Source organism: Musa acuminata, chromosome BXJ3-10, assembly GCF_036884655.1.
Source record: "Musa acuminata AAA Group cultivar baxijiao chromosome BXJ3-10, Cavendish_Baxijiao_AAA, whole genome shotgun sequence".
In the NCBI taxonomy this organism is placed as follows: Eukaryota; Viridiplantae; Streptophyta; class Magnoliopsida; order Zingiberales; family Musaceae; genus Musa; species Musa acuminata.
This window is the reverse complement of record NC_088358.1, coordinates 9,240,481-9,258,233: the sequence shown is the minus strand read 5'-3', so window position 1 is coordinate 9,258,233 and position 17,753 is coordinate 9,240,481. Positions and strand designations below refer to the sequence as shown.

General features: G+C 44.7%; 1 protein-coding gene across 1 annotated transcript in view; it reads left to right on the top strand.

Annotated features, from left to right (window-relative positions):
* Positions 1-17,492, top strand: part of LOC135650587 (probable inorganic phosphate transporter 1-4) — a 66,536-nt gene extending 49,044 nt beyond the window's left edge. Inside the window, exon 2 of the mRNA XM_065170067.1 lies at positions 17,284-17,492. Coding sequence (XP_065026139.1) covers positions 17,284-17,492 — 209 coding nt within the window. The remainder of the gene's footprint in view (positions 1-17,283) is intronic.
* Positions 17,493-17,753: the final 261 nt, after the last annotated feature.

Below are 17,753 nucleotides of genomic sequence, written 5' to 3'. Positions count from 1 at the left end.
ACAAGGGCTCCGTCGGATATCTCATATCCGAACCTCTACTCATCGTAATACCTATCATATGTGTGTGACCCTCTAGGCTCAATATCGAGCTGACTTTGAGTCATACATTTCAGAACTCCTTCTAACTCAATGAATTATTATCTCTGTAATAATTCACTTGACTCATCGACTACGGACGTACTAGGCCACTACGCCGTAGTCCCCAAATGATATAGGGGAATCCAATCTATTGGACTTGTCTGTTCTCAATTACCGTGTACCTATAGTCCCTCATCCATCTAATATCCTAGAAACCGTATATCAAGCATGGTACTGTCAAACCCATACGGTTTCTACTCAAGTCTCGCTCTAATGGATTCTTCCGGAGAACTCTTTCTCTCTCAACCCAAATGACCCTGGCTAGGGATTTTTCTGAGCAAGAACATATGGGATATTCCGCTCATGACGTCGAGAGTGGATGATCCTCTATCGACACTCAATAGCCCTCGTAAGGTCGACTACTAGTCCCAATGACCAGTTGTACTAGATCTGGGACAACCAAACCTATAAGTCTGGTATCAAAGAGTGGAGCACTCATACAGGACATCCTTGGTGTCTCAAGTCTAAGGACCAGATATACCACTAGGACTACGGAATCGCTGTCTGACAATAAGGCATCATCAACCATCCAGCATTCCGTAAGCGAATCAATCAGTGAACTCATTCTCCAATGAGCACCTATACTATATCCCTAGTGTCCCTACACAAGCAACTATGAGACTAGCTACATCCATCATATGGACGGGTATATAGCACACCGGTCTGTTCGGTTATCACAATGTCCCTCTCGAGTAACCTATGACCGGGATTATTTAGGATATGTGTTTAAAGGTGAATCGATCTCATTATCATGATCTCATCACGATTCGATTCCCATTGCACAAATCCAAGGACATCACAATATATATATGCATATATGCAATAGTTATAAAGTGATATACGCCAAAATATAATAAGCAAAAAGATTCTGTATTAAGTCACACGTGCCATCACTCACGTGATTAGCTTGCTGGGTACCTATGACTAGCAAACTCCCACTTGACCTAAAGTCAATCACCTATGTGTCTGATCCCCATCAGACCTCTATGATGCTCAAAGACAATATGAGACAACGGGTTTGTCAGTGGATATGTAATGTTATCTTCGGATGAAACTCTTTCTACTGCAACATCTCCTTGGGTTACGATCTCTCTAATAAGTTGGAACCTCCTCAGAACACTTCTGATGAGACCCGGGTTCCCTTATTTGAGTAATCGCCCCATTGTTGTCGCAATATAATGAGATCGACTCCTCGATACCCGACACGACTCCCAAATCTGTGATGAACTTCTTCACCCAGACTCCCTCCATCTAATGCAGCAATGTACTCCGCCTCTATGGTTCAGTCAGTAGTAGTATCTTGCATGGAACTCTTCCAACATATTGCTCCTGAATTCGACTTGCTATCATCGATATTAGATTGAAAACTTGAGTCTGTGTAGCCTTCAACCTTAAGGCTACTACCTCCATATACTAGTAAAAGATCCTCAGTCCTTCTCAAGTACTTAAGGATACACTTTACTGCTTTCCAATGCTCCAAGCCTAGATCCGTCTGATACTTGCTCGTGACACTTAGAGCATGCGCTATATCAGGCCTAGTACATAGCATGACATACATGATAGACCCTATTGCTGAGGCATAAGGTATCATATCCATGTTCGCCCTTTCTTCTAGAGTCTTTGGGGACATACTCATAGAAAGCGATATCCTATGTCTCATCGGTATAAGACCTCTCTTGGAATTTTCCATGCCAAACCATTTAACAATAGTTTCTATGTACCTGGACTGGGTTAAGCCAAGCATCCTCTTGGATCTATCTCTATAGATTCTAATCCCCAAGGTATAGGATGCTTCACCTAAGTCCTTTATGGAGAAGTGTCTAGATAACCAAGCATTTACTGTGGATAGCATTCCTACGTCATTCCCAATGAATAGGATGTCATCCATATATAACACCAAAAAGGTGATAACACTCCCACTTACCTTCCTGTACACACAAGGCTCATCTTCGTTCTTAACGAAGTCATAAGATCTGATTGCCCGATCAAATCTTATGTTCCAACTTCGGGAAGCTTGCTTTAGTCTATAAATGGATCTAAGCAACCGACACACCTTATCTGGGCAGTTCTTGGACACGAATCCCTCAAGTTGCATCATATACACCTCCTCCTCGAGGTTCCCATTGAGGAATACGGTTTTTACATCCATCTACCAGATCTCATAATCATAGTGTGCTGTAATAGCCAATAAAATTCCGATGGATTTTAGCATTGCTACGGGTGAGAAGGTTTTATCGTAGTCAACACCTTGCCTTTGACGATACCCCTTAGCCACTAGCCTTGCTTTATAGGTCTCTACCTTTCCATCTACTCCGATCTTTTTCTTAAAGATCCACTTGCAACCGATGGGTACAATACCCTCGGGCATATCAACTAGGTTCCAAACCTTGTTGGAGTACATAGAATCCATCTCAGAATTCATGGCTTCTTGCTACTTCCCGGAGTCTATACTCATAATAGCCTCCTCGTAGGTTTGAGGATCAATATCCTCAACATCCTCTCCTCTAATATGTCCCACATATCTCTCAGGAGGATGGGATAATCTATCAAATCTACGTAAAGTTGAAACTTGTGTATTAGGCACCTGAACAGACTCGAGCTGTAGAATGGTGCTTGAGCTTGGTTCTCCAACCTCGCTCAACTCTATCATTCTCCCACTATCTCCGCCAAGAATGTGTTCCTTCTCAAGGAACACTGCTCTCTTAGCTACAAAGACCTTTTGGTCCTCGAGATGATAGAAATAATACCCATAAGTTTTCTTGGGGTATCCTACAAATTTGCATCGCTCTGTCCTTGATTTTAATTTATCGGGGTTGTGTCTTTTAATGTGGGTAGGGTAGCCCCAAATCTTAACAACCTTAAGATCAGACTTCTTCCGTTTTCATATCTCATATGGTGTAGACACTACCAACTTTGTTGGAACTCTGTTCAGAAGGTAAGCTGCGATCTCTAGGGCATATCCCTGGAATAAGATGGGTAGGTTAGCGAAACTCATCATGGACCGTACCATATCTAAAAGCGTACGATTCCTCCTTCCAGAGACACCATTGAGCTGAGGTGTATAAGGAGGTGTCCATTGGGATAATATCTCATGGTCCTTGAGGAACTGAGTAAACTTTGTACTTAAGTACTCACCTCCTCGATCTGATCGAAGAGTTTTGATACCCTTTCCAGTCTGGTTCTCCACCTCATTCTTATACTCTCTGAATTTTTTAAAAGCCTCGGACTTGTACTTCAGTAAGTACATATATCCATATCTTAAGAAATCATCAGTAAAGGTAATGAAGTAGGAGTAACCACCGATGACATGAGTTAACATGGGTCCACATACATCACTATGTATGAGTTCCAACAGCTCAGTGGCTCTCTCTCCAGTTCCACTAAATGGAGAGTTGATCAGTTTTCCACGAAGGCAAGGCTTGCAAGTTGCATATAACACATAGTCGAATGGATCTAGATATCCATCATTTAGCAACTTTTGAATCATTCCCTCATGGATGTGACCTAGCCTACAATGTCATAGGTATGCACTGTTCACCTCATCTCGTTTCCTCTTAGACACTTACATTCATGATATGTGGAGTAGTGTCTAGCATAAACAAACCTTTATGCAATATTCCTCTCGCCAATCTCCCCTCGGCTTTGCTAGAATTTACAATAAATTATAGATGTGATAAGCAATACTAGTATCCAATACCAATGTATTATATCAAAAATCTGACAATTGGAGATTGATCATGAATATACCTGAAGCTTCTCCAAGCTTCTATTTTGCCCTCTCTGCAAGGTATTCTTTGTAGTTCCTCTTCCAATGCCCATCATTACCATAGTGGAAGCACTGGTCTTTGTCCTTTGCTGGGTCTTTCTTAGTAACCTTTGCTTTACCTGGTCTGCCCTTGCCCTTTCCCTTCTTAAGGGACCTTTCTGCTTTCCTTTTCTTTCTAGTCTCACTAGTATAAAGAACTAGCTTCTCTTTCTTAATAGTACTCTCTACCTCCCTCAACATATTGAGGAGCTCTGGGAGAGTCACCTCAAGCTTGTTCATATTAAAATTCATTATGAACTGTAAAAAGGAATCTGGCAGGGACTGAAGCACAATGTCCACACACAACTTATCCTCTAGGACCATTCCTAGACATATGAGTTTCTCTATCCACTCAATCATCTTTAAGACATGGTTATGAACCGGTGTCCCCTTAGTCATCCTAGCGCCGAAGAGGCTCTTGGATATCTCATATTGCTGAGTCTTTCCCTGTTCCTCAAATAATTTACGGACATATAGGAGAATGGATCTGGCATCCATCTTTTCATGTTGTCTCTGTAACTCAGGAGTCATAGAGCCCAACATATAGCACTGAGCAAGAGTGGAGTCATCAATATACTTCATGTAGCGAGTGATCTCATCCTCGCTTGCCCCTTCTTCGGGCATAGGCATCACTATATCAAGGACGTACACGTTTTTCTCCGCCGTGAGAATAATTCTCAAGTTACGGAGCCAATCCGTATAATTTGGACCAGTGAGGCAGTTGACATCAAGAATGCCACGTAAGGGATTTGAAAGCGACATTTTCTAAAAATAAAGATACAGCAGAAATGAATAACATGCAGATTTTGCAAGAAATAAACTATTAAGATATGGACTTCTATCTTAATATGCTCCCACTATTTTACTAACGAGTCACGCGACACCCTCAGCACGTGAAACGGAAGTCTCCAGCAGACTTCTAGTGGGGATCAGGATCCAATCAGCGTCTTAGTGTAACCTCAAGGGACTCGACCAATCACACTAAGCCTAAAAGGTAGGCAACTCTTGCCGATCACAACTCCTTGTGATTCTTGTCCTGTTCGGCCTCCGAATCACCATGGTCTCGAGGGACTCGCCCAACCATGATGCTCGGTTTTAAGTCAATACCTTCGTTACAAGATGAGTCTGATTTGATGATATACCCTCGAGGGACTCGACCAAGCAGACCATGCCCTCAGGTCACCGGTGACATCTCTATGTCGTAAGCAAGATAGCGAATCGCGATATAGGTGAGTCTCGAGGGACTCGACCAACTCAACCTACATCGGGAATCGGTTCCTACTTATAACGATGGAAGGCCACGTGGGTCAATCTAATTGCCTCACGTTTACAGACTCAATATTATCGAGAGAAATGTTTTTATGATTTGGTCTTCTAATATGACATGTCACACATATACATATTTAATATATATCTACATCGCATGTAAATATATAAACATATCTAGTATGTGTATAAGTAATCACACCAGATGATCATGGACCACAACCTAATGTGATTAGGCCCGAGCCAGTAGGCCTAATCACTCATATCAAGATCTATGTGTGCAACGGTGCATCTCCATACCCTGTGATCGTCCATCTCGTCCTCGTTGGTTTCGTCGACATCTTGATGCATCTTCATGCATCGCGATCGTCCGTCTCGTGGGTCCCGCTATCGCATCCACGCTCCCGCTATGCCTCCTCATATGATTACAACTTAATCATAGGCACGCAGACCCGACAATAAATGAGAAATATAATAGAGGCTCGCAGACCTCAATAACAATAATCATAAGTACACATATCACACGGTCTATGATCATCCGTCCACACATCATACATCACATGTATAAATAATGATCATCATGTAGGACTACTAGATAATGATAAAAAATAATAATCAACTAAACCTTTTAATTAATTAGTATTATATGAAATCAGGGACATATAGGGAAATTTTAAATTCATAAGGGTATTTTTGTAATTTAGACAAAAGATAGAAACTGGAATTTCTCAAATTCTGAGGGCAAAACTATCTTTTGCCCAAAAAACCCTAATGCCCTACTCCCCTTTGCTACTGCCACCGCCACCACACTGCTGGCGGCGGCCTATAAGGCGGGGCGGGGGTGCCGCCCCTATAGGTGGGCGCCACCGTGGGTTGGCGCCCTTGCGGGTGGCGCTGCCCCCGCGAGCGCTGTGCTCGCGGGTGCAGTGCCCGTCGGGGGCCATCCCTGCGGGGGGTTTGCCCACAGGTGCAGCGGTCGCAAGCGTCGTTGCCCTGTGGTGCCTTAGCCCGTGGGCGCTACGACCGCAGGCGCCTCGCCCCGCGGGTCCAGCACCCGCAAGCGTCCCCCTTGCGCGCGAGCATAGTGCCCGCACGCAGGTGGCCGCCTTGCCCGTAGCCCTACCTGCCGACACCGTTCGGTAACGACCACGGGTGGGGCACCCGCGGGCTGCCAGCCCCACCGGCTGTAAGCCTACTACAAACAGGCCGCCGGCCGGCTGCTATAGGGGCAGCCCCTGTGCTGCCTACCTTCGGTTGCACTACACGCACGTAGAACGAGGGCGATAACTATTGCTGCCCTTTCTTGTTTTTGTGTCAAAATTCTTCCTAAACATAACACACTCAGTTCAAAACCAATCATTCGCACGAACAACCTAGCTCTGATACCACTGTTGGGAAATCTTGGGGGGGGCGACATCAAATGCGCAGCGGAAGAACAAGAAAACAAAATCCCTAATTCCCAAAGAGATGTTCGTTGTCGTGCGAAGATTGGTGCGCAAAATCCGCGAAATATAAAACTGCGTATAGAGTAGATTGTGTTACCTAGGGAGATCGTATATCCCTATTTTCTTGCAGATCCTTAGGAGAGGGTGAAGGAGGTCAAGCGTCCTCCTCTCTAGCGCCTGCTCCACACAGTAGGGCTGTGACGATGCTCCTCAAAACTCCAGGCCTGCTCTGAGGTGGAGAGGGAGAGGAGAATAGGAGAAGCAAGCAAAGGCTCTAGCTTATGAGGCTCTGAATCCCTCCTATTTATAAAGGTCCCCTGTCAAACCCTAATGGGTCCTCCCCTAGTGGGTATTGGATCTGCATCCAATAATACAAGGGCTCCGTCGGATATCTCATATCCGAACCTCTACTCATCGCAATACCTACCATATGTGTGTGACCCTCTAGGCCCAATATCGAGCTGGCCGTGTGTCATACCTGTTAGAAATCCTTCTAACTCAGTGAATTATTATCTCTGTAATAATTCACTTGACTCATCGACTACGGACGTACTAGGCCACTACGCCGTAGTCCCCAAACGATATAGGGGAATCTAATCAATTGGATGTGTCTGTCCTCAGTTACCGTGTACCTATAGTCCCTCATCCATCTAATATCCCAGAGACCGTATATCGAGCATGGTGCTATCAGACCCATACGATTTCTACTCGAGTCTCGCTCTAATTGATTCTCCCGGAGAACTCTTTCTCTCTCAACCCGAATGACCTTGGCTGGGGATTTTTCTGAGCAAGAACACATGGGATATTCCTCTCATGACGCCGTGAGTGGATGATCCTCTATTGACACTCAATAGCCCTCGTAAGGTCGACTACCACTCCCAATGACCAGTTATACTAGATCTAGGACAGTCAAACCTATAAGTCTGGTATCAAAGAGTGGAGCACTCATACAGGACATCCTTGGTGTCTCAAGTCTAAGGACCAGATATACCACTAGGACTACGGAATCGCTGTCTAATAATAAGGCATCATCAACCATCCAGCATTCCGTAAGCGGATCAATCAGTGAACTCATTCTCCAATGAGCACTTGTACTGTATCCCTAGTGTCCCTACACGAGCTGCTATGAGACCAGCTGCATCCATCATATGGACGGGTATACAGCACACTAGTCTGTCCAGTTATCACGATGTCCCTCTCGAGTAACCTATGACCGAGATTATTTAGGATATGTGTTTAAAGGTGAATCAATCTCATTATCGTGATCTCATCACGATCCGATTCCTATTACACAAATCCAAGGATATTATAATATATATATGCATATATGCAATAGTTATAAAGTGATATACGCCAAAATATAATAAGTAAAAAGATTCTGTATTAAGTCACACGTGCCATCACTCACGTGATTGGCTTGCTAGGCACCTAGCAAGCGCGACCGTTTGAGGGAAAACGGGCATGGAGATGTAGGGAAAAGGAGTCGCTTGGAGGAGCGGGCATCTGAGATTGGCATTCAGAGGAATGGCCAACCCTTCGCACAAGAGGCACCACAAGAACAGGCAAGCTTGGAAGAATGCAGAGCGCACAAAGGTTGGGATGGTTAAGTTTGAGCTACGGCTCAACGTTGACAACTATACTTGATGGTGCTCAAGGCAAGCGAGGCTCTTGGTAAAGGATGAGACCATGCAAGGTGGAATGAGTTGCTCAACGACCATAAGAGTTGTGCAAAGCTCACAGAGGTGAGGGGAATTGCTAACTCAAAGAATTCGGTACTCATACATGGGCTTGTATGCGGACGATGGAATGTTCGCGGCCATCCCAAGGCGATCGAAACTCGGCGCCATGGAGCATTGAAACTTTCTCTTCGGCATGTGAAGGATACGTCCGTAGGAGGTTGAAGTGTGCAACGAGTTCAGCATATTGTTAGGCCTTGAGTGGTGCATCGGGGGCTATATTGACGTGGAGTCGTAATCTAAAAAGTGTGTTTGTAGGAGGCAGAACAATGCACAGTTTGTTTAGCAAATCGGAGTAGTCCAAGGGGATGGTGGTCTTTGAAACGAAGAGAGATATTGCTCTAACGAGACAGTTATCCAGGAGGGATAAGTCCCGGCTCTCCAAAGGGAGAATCATGTGGGATGGACCTCACATGTTGAGGAGGAGTACCTCAACAAACAACAACTCCATGAAGCGCAATGGACCGAGTAAGTGGCGAGGAGTTGTCGCATGATCTCGCTTCAGAGAATGTATTGGTGGATGCATTACGAGATCAAGTGGGGAAGCGATCCAAAGCAACACAAATGAAGGCACACTTGGAGTCGATATGGAGATCGGACTCAAGGGAGGGTTGACCCGTGGAATGGTGGGCGTGAGGGCCACCATCAACTCAATGCAAAAACAAGGAGTGGAGCAACTTGGGTGTAACTTGGCAAAGTATCCAAGCCGCATGAAGGGAGCCAGCATAAAAGATGAAACATAGAGCGGAGGCACATTGCTTTCCTTGGACAGAGGTTAAGGACATGAACTCTTGCAGAGGCAAGAGTAGGATCATATTGTTCCATGGGTCCTTCATTCTGATGGAGCGGACTCATCTTGCATGGTGCCAAAGACAAAGGGAGCTTTTGGGCATATGCACCTTATCTCGGAAAAGCATTTGATGGAGGAACTAAGGCGACTCAACTTGCAGAGGCGAAGTTAGGTTCAGAAGGCCTTAGCACGGGGCAAGAGGACGTGGAGGCAGGTACTCTTGAAGAATATGCCATAGTGTTGCCATTCAAGTTACCATGAAGGAAGTGGTGCACAGCGAAGATTGTACTGGTAGGGGCAGAGGCCAAGGATCCAAACAATGGTGCACTAATTGCAGCGAAGTCGGGGGACTTCGGGAGCTACTAGGCGACGGGCTGTCCTAGAGCGGTGCTTCATCTAGGTGTGACCCAAGAGTGGGTAGATGAAGGTCGATTGCCAAAGGAGCAAACAAAATCGAAGGTGGAAGAGACCCTATGATGTATTGGCAGAGACCACACATGGAGGGATCACAATTCGAGTTCATCCCAAAAGGATCAGAATGCAATGGAGATGTCACCAAGAGGCAACATGGTACAGCGGATCGTGGTGGAACAGTTCGTGGCAATGCGATACGCATGAATGAGTCCCATGAGGGACTAGATCATACGGAGGTATGATCGGGAGCTATTGGAAGCTCCGCTTCAGTGAACAACACGACGACAACAAGGGCTATGGATTCAAGGAGTGAAGGCCATGGTACCGCAGAGGCAGGTCTTCCATGTGTGCATCGAATTTTGCATTGGATGAAAGCTTTAGTCATTAGCATATGGGGGGGCTGTGTTCCACCAAGGGAAAAGTTCGAATGCAAGTACCAGTGAGTCCCATAGGAGGGACTTGATCATATAGAGGCATGATCGAAGCAGCTGGAGAGTTGGACTGCTCCAGAGCTCATATTCGTTTAAGGGAGCCCGACAAGTCAGAGGACAAGGTCGAGTAAGCGAACGTTGCTACCAAGGAAGCTAAGGAGAACAGAATCGGTGCAAATCCTACAATGTGATAGCAGAGGCCATGCATAGGAGTTACAGTCTGTCTTTCTATCGAGCAAAGGGAACTGCTTGGAGAACACAGAGGTATTGAAGCAAGGGGTCGAAAGGGGCGAGGAAGCGACGACGAGTCCAGAGGGACTTAGCTACCCAAAATCAAGCATCAGTTAGAATGGAGGTGGACTCAAAGGAGTGCCATAGAGACATATCTACTGATCGTGAAGAAAAGAGATGCAGATGCGAGGCGATGGACAATAGGGCCATGGGCATGGCAGCGCTATGGTACTACAGAGGCGAGACATCCGTAAAAGTCATTGATCCCTTGCTCTCATGGAGGGAGAGCGCTTGGTCGTGAAAGGGGCTAAGAAGGCGGAGCATCCAGAGGTAAACTCCAAGTATCGAGACAAGGCTGAAGGGTAGAGGCCAAGGAATTTTGTAAGACCGGTGCCAATGAGCTTCTCATCAAGATAGTCGAAAGTGAAGGACTTCGGGTCATGCAAGAGTGCATGACCAAGGAACGAAGTAGGTAGTATGCAGTGTTGTACCTTTGCTACTCAAGGGAATAGGCAGCAGGATTGATGGAGAAGACAGTACAATCCCAAAGGCGACCAAATCTATTAGAGAATTACTCCAAGTTGGGGTGAAAACTTGTTGCATTCCAGAAGTTTGATGGCATTGAGAAGGTGAATCACAGTAGCTAACTCAACGCAAGGAGTGCAAACACTTCAAGTGCTTTAGAAGTGTGAGCAAAGAGCAAGCGAAGGTTAGTAACCAGCTCGATGCATGGAGTACAACCTCGAGGAGGCGAGTGAAGTCAAGTAACCTTTGCCTTCTCAACCCTTAAGAGAATGGGCGAAACCGAGTACCCCAATTCTCTTATCTATCCAGTAGAGGAGCTCTGCATAAGTTCAAAAACCCTTCGAAGATAACGGAAGACAATAGTTGTCAAATCCTCACCAACAATGAATAGTGCTACTGAGAGTAGATTGTTCGCTTCATTTCCCAACGAAATGTCAATCGAAAGCGGAAGTGATGCAAACCTACTTGGAAGTGACAACTAAGTTAAAGAAGAGTCAATGGGCAAATTTTGTGGAGGAAAGACCCAAAACTTCAGAAGTTTGCGAGACGATGCTCGTTAAAGCTCCAACAAGCATCCACCCAGTTTAAGCAACATGAGGCATTTGAGAGACTAGCACAGTAAGGATGGTCTTTTCCTTCATCTGGAGGATCTGCAAGAACCAACAGGGATCAACACAACTCAGCCAACCCCACACTAGAGTCAGAGTCATTGGCGAGTTGAAGCAGCATGGAGGATCAAAGGTTCAACTACTCAAAAACAACAGCGGAGAGCAGTTGGGAGCTAGGAGGCGCATTACAACTGGAGCAGAAGATTGAAGACTCAGCAAAGGCAAGGAGTTACAGTGTCAGCAAAGGCTTCGACGAGGACGTCGAAGGAATAAGTGGGGGAGAATGTCATGGACAAACTTCTAAATAGGATGTTTGATGTAATGCTTATGTATGTCCGTGTCTTTTGATATGTTCATACTTTGCCTCACATATAGAGGGATAGCCGAAGGCTTAATAGTCCCATTTTAGTTGGGTTTGGTGGCCGTTTTAGGCTTGTAAATAAAGGTTGTGTCATGTGAACACTTGTGAGAGATTTTCGGTCTGTAGTGGACCATTTTACCCTTTATTGTGCAACTGTTCAGAGCTTGTAAAGTCTATTTGTAATTTGCATTGTCTATGAAGTATTTTTGGAAATGTTTGCTTATGGATCCCAAATGAGGCGTTTTCTCTAACTCGTTCTCTCTTTTGTGGGTCCTAAGGGACATGGGAGGCTTCGGGGAGGCTGACCTTTTTGGACGGACACGCAAGGGTGCCGCACGACTTAGGCAAAACCAGCTAAGTCCGTGACAGTTCGTCGGAAGTTCTACCAGAATTGATCGAGAAGTCTAGGCAAGCTCATCGAAACTTACCAAGAAGATCGTCGTGAAGTCCAGGAGCTTGCCGAGAGTCTACTAGAACATTGCCAAGAGATCATCGGAAGTTCGCCGGAAGAAACTAGACTTATGGACTTGTTTAGCTTAGTAAATGTCTTAGAATTCGTAGTTAGCATATAATTGGGATTAAAATTGGGCCAACCCAATTAGGGGCCAATTGGGCCCATGTATGGAATGTGTTGGGCTCAATTAAAGGCCCAAATATTGAGCCAATAAGTGGCATCGTCGTGGCATAGTCTCCGAGACTATGTCAAGCAGTGGTACCACCGCCCAAGTGGTACCACCGGTTTGGGCGGTGGTACCACCCAAACACAGTCTCCGAGAGACTGTCAGGCAGTGGTACCGCCTAGTGATAGGGTACCAAGTGGTGGAACCGCCCTTTTCAGGCAATGGTACCGCTCAACATCAGTGCTGCAGGCGATAGTACCGCCCAGCACAAGCGGTGGTACTGCCAAGACCCGGAAACCCAGGATAAGACCTTTTTAGGCTCCAAGTCATGTTTAAGGATTTGCTACCTATTTCAAATTTTTCTAAAGTTTCATGTAGTTGCAAATTTTCTTTTTTAAGCGTTTCTAATTTATCACATTTTGTACAAGGAGCTAAACTATCATCATGCTCAATTTTTAGTCTATCAAAATCACTAACAAGAGAAGCATGCTATTCTTTCAACAATTTATATTTTTATTAACTAATTTACATTCATCAAAAAATCATAAAAAGCACTTAGTAATTCATCAAAAGATAAATTTGTATCTAATGTACTGCTTACCTCATCTCCGATAGTCATTAGTGCGTAGTGAGTAACTTGCTCTTTGTTGGTTGGCTCCTCTTCTTCGGATGCACTTGAGTCATCCTAAGTTGCTTTAAGCGTCTTCTTCTTTTTTTATTGCTTCTTCTTTGATTGCTTCTTCTTTGCTTAAGGATATTTGCTTTTGAAATGTCCCGGCTTCTTATATTTGTAGTATATAACTTATTCTTTCTTGGGTTCAATTTTATTTTTAATATCATTTTTAAATTTTTTCCTTTTAATGAATTTTTTGAACTTTCTTGTCAAGAGTGCAAAGTCATCATCATAGTCCTCATCACTTGAATTTTCTTTCAAGTGGTCCTTCATGTTCTTTGAAAGGTTGTTCTCAAGCACTTCATGAGTGTTGCAAGTCATATCATGGTCATTAGTGACCCGATAAGTTCTTCGAGAGGAAAGTTATTTAAATCCTTAGCCTCTTGAATGACCATTACCTTAGGGTCCCAACTCTTTAGAAGAGATCTCAAGATTTTATTTATAAGTTCAAAGTTTGAAAAATATTTGCCAAGAACTTTTAAACTATTGATGACATCCGTTAAACGAGTGTATATGTCGACAATAGTTTCGCTTGGCTTCATCTGAAACAATTCATAAGTATGAACTAAAAGATTTATCTTCGATGCCTTTACTCTACTAGTGCCTTCGTGAGTGATTTCGAGTGTGTCAAATATCAAAAGTCGTTTCACAAATAGACACTCAATTGAACTCATTTTTATCTAAAGCACAAAATAATGCATTTATAGTCATGGTATTTAAAATGAAAGTCTTCTTCTCTAACTCATTCCAATCGTTCATTAGAAGAAAAGACTTTTGAAAGTCATTTTCCAAAAGGTTCTATAACTCAAAATCCATTGAAATTAGAAAGATCCTTATTCTAGTCTTTCAATATGTGTAATCCGTCCCATTGAACATGGGAGGACATGTAATTGAATGACCCTCTTGATTGCCAGCAAAAGCTATCTCTCTTGGGTTTTAAACCAAACTGAGAGTAATCGAGCTCTAATACCAATTTTTAGGATCGAGTCAGCACTAAGAGGAGGGGGGTGAATTAGTACAGTAGAAAAATCGTCGGTTTTGTCAAATCTTCATTCGTTAAAAACCGATCTCGGAAAGTACTTGACTTTAAAGTAAATGAACTAGCAATTAACTTAGAAAGTAATAGCAGTAATGAAAAGCAGAATTGAAATGAGCACAATGGAATTTATAATGGTTCAATCATTGTGACCTACATCCACTTTTGATTCCTCCTCTATCGAGGTCATCGGCATCCACTAATGGTCTTCCTTCAATAAGCGAAGACCAACCACCTCTTTACAGCTCTTTCTCCTTTTCACGGGTTTAGGAGTTAACCCTTATAAGCCTCACACCTCTCTTGAATGATCACAACACTTATAAAGGGAGGAGGACTCTTTTCACTTTTACAACGCTTTCACACCCCAAGACTTCAATATTTTGTTCACACTTTCATTCCCTTTCATGCAGAAAATGGTGGGGTATTTATAGCCCCCAATGGTTTCAAAATTTGAGCCAAAAAGTGTCATATCCTCGGATTTTGGGGTACTAGCGGTACCACCACCATTATTGGGCGGTACTACCACCTACAGACTGACACTGAGCGGTACCATCGCTTAGTTTGGGTAATACCATGACCTGACAGAGCTCGAAGACCGAGCTGTTGTGGTACCATTGCTTAACAGGGTGGTACCATTGCCTGACAACATTTACTGTCGGAGGTACCACCGCCCAGAGCACTTGGGAGACTGAGTCCCAAGCGGTGCCACCATCGGCCGTGACTTCAAGTGCTGAATGGGTTGTTCAACTGACCCAATTCTACCTACCCTGTTAAGGGCCTAGTTGGCCCCTAGCTGAGTTAGTGGGATTACCTCCCAATCCTAACTCAACTTAAGGTCCAACTACGATAATTAAGACATTTAACGGAGCATTCTTAGTCTGGTATGTCAATTGTTCTTCTGGCGAGCTTCCAGTGAACATCTGACGATCTCTCGGTAATGTTTCGACTCCTGGACTTCACGACGATCTTCTTGGCGAGTTTCGACGAGCTTCTTTAGCAAACTCCTAGATTTCTTGGTTATTTCCAACAAAACATCCAATGAACTGTCACGAACGGTCGTCGCACACTCACAACAACTTCGTTCAATGAACTATTCATCACTTTTGCATGCTTGAACAAAGACATGGCAGCTTATTTTGCATTAGTTTTGTGTGTTTTTGCTTGTAAAAAAACATGTTCAAACAGGTTGCAGTGCACAGTGCGACCGCTCACCGCGTCGGGCCAAAAAGCCTCAAAATGGCTCTGTTTTCACGTGTCGTGGGCTATTTTCTGTAGCCCGCTGCAGCACACGAAATGTCAGCCATCTTAGCACCCTGGAACCCCCCGGGTGGCATAAGGCTAGATGGGGCTTCGGTATAGTCATGTGTTGAAAAATCTTCACAAGTTCGTACGATGACTTGACGGGAACTTGCCTTCGCGCCCGGCACCCGGTGAGCAGTTGTTTATGGACTTGCAACTATTCATTCTACCTTCTAAAGTCCTTATTTTCCTCCTTCTTCTCTTTTCTCCTGTGCACATAAGGTGCTTGTTGAATTGCTTGTAAAGCTTCCCTCTTTATGAGACGTCAGGACTTGTCCATCGCTCATTTTTAATCTAATCAACTTTTTTGTTTTACAGGTCCTTCGGGACCTGTACAAGGTTGCAACTAGGCTGAACCTTTGCGGATGCATATGTCGTAAGGACGTCAAAAGACTTAGGCAATCCTAGCTAAGTCCGTGAAGTTGGCGCAAGGGTGCGTCGCGACTTAGGCAACTTAAGCTAAGTTCGCGTCTTGGCCACAAGGGTGCTCACGACTTAGGCAATTCCAACTAAGTTCGTGATATTATGGTATCAGAGCGGGCAAGCAATTCGAGCAAGCAGCAAAGGAACTTCGTAATTTTGCCATAGCAAAGCATCGTGGCGAATCAAGCAAGTCGGGGCAAGCTGGACCTTTGCCCCAAGCAGTCATAGTTGGGCTGCAAATGTAAACTCGCTCTCATGTTGTTGGAGCCGCTTTGGAGGATTGTGGCAGTGAACATGATGAGTGAGAAATTGGCTACTCTCCGTGAGCGGAGGAGGCACAATCTAGAGAGACTCACAGCGACGGAAACCCACTTGGATGTTCTTGAAGCGAGCTTGGAGGAACTCTACCAAGGCCAATGAAGGCTTCTTGGTGTAGAGAGCTCGCAAGAAGAAGCTGAATCCCGAATCGTCAAGGTCGAGGCCCTAGTCAATCGATTGTCGGATGACACCAAAGACTCCATGCAACATTTGTAGGAAGTCATGGCAGAACTCACTTCCAGGGTGACCATGCTCACAAGGGCACTGAATGCAGGAGAAAGCAACACTCGCGTTGCGCCGCCACAAAACTTGAGGGCACCCGAGCCACATTGTTATGGAGGTGCCCGAGATGCTAAAGAGCTTAAGAATTTCCTATTCAACATGGAACAATACTTTCGAGCTACGAGGCCTGATTCTAAAGAAATTAAAGTTTCGATAGAAACCATGTATTTGAATGAGGATGCAAAACTTTGGTGATGAACCCGTTGGGAGGAGATCCAACAAGGTCGATGTCGGGTGGACACATGGAAGGACTTAAAGTGGGAGTTGAGAACTCAGTTTCTATCTGAGAATACAAAGTTCGTCGCAAGGAGGAAGTTGAGACAACTCCGCCAAAGAACTTTCATCCGAGACTACGTGAAGCAATTTTCTGCGCTAATGCTGGACATACAAGACATGTCCGAGAAGGATAAGCTATTCAGCTTCCTCGATGGTTTAAAGTCATAGGCTCAACAAGAACTACATCGAAGGAATGTCACTGATGTGATGAGGGCAATTGCTGCTGTAGAAAGGCTTACCGACTTTGATTCCTCTAAGGACCCGGGAAAAAGAAAACCATCTTCAGGAAATCGCTCTCCAAAATATTCTCGAGGGAAGGAGCCCGAAGATGAACAGAGGAAAAAGAGTTCCCACAAAGGGCTAAGCTCAAAAGGTAAGGCCCCGAAACCCAGCGAATGCTTCTTGTGTAGAGGGCTGCACACGGTGAGGGAGTGCCCATAGAAACAAGCACTCAATGCTTTAATAGCTTCCATCCATCCCCCAAATCAGACAAGGGCAAAGTCGTCACCCTTAGTTCAAGCAGTTAAGAATCTAGTATCGACGATGAGGAGTCGCAAGGTCCTCGAATGGGAGCAATGCGGTTGTTAAATGCATTGTGAGGTCAAGTGGGGGAGAACATGAAGGCAAAGCCATTGAAAGAAGGGAGTAGCGAGCTGATGTACATGGACATTAAGCTCCATGGCCAAACAACCCATGTAATGGTGGACATGGGAGCTACCCACAACTTTATTGACAATCGAGAAGCAATGCGACTTGGGCTGATCTTGGAGAAGAACCCAAGTCGAATGAAGGCAGTGAACTCGGAGGCCAAGTGAATCTCTGGGTTGGAAAAGGGAGTTCCCATCAAGATTGGAACATGGAGCAGGAGCACAAACATGATGACAGTGCCACTGGATGACTTCTAAGTGATTCTTGGAATGAAATTCATGCACGCAGCAAAGTTGGTGCCAATGTCGTTCCTAAACTCCTAATGTATGATGGGAGGTGATAACCCCTGTGTGGTTCTCGTCTCTCAAAGAGGAACCAGGGAACCCCAACAGGTATCAGCATTACAATTGAAGAAAGGGGTACAAAAA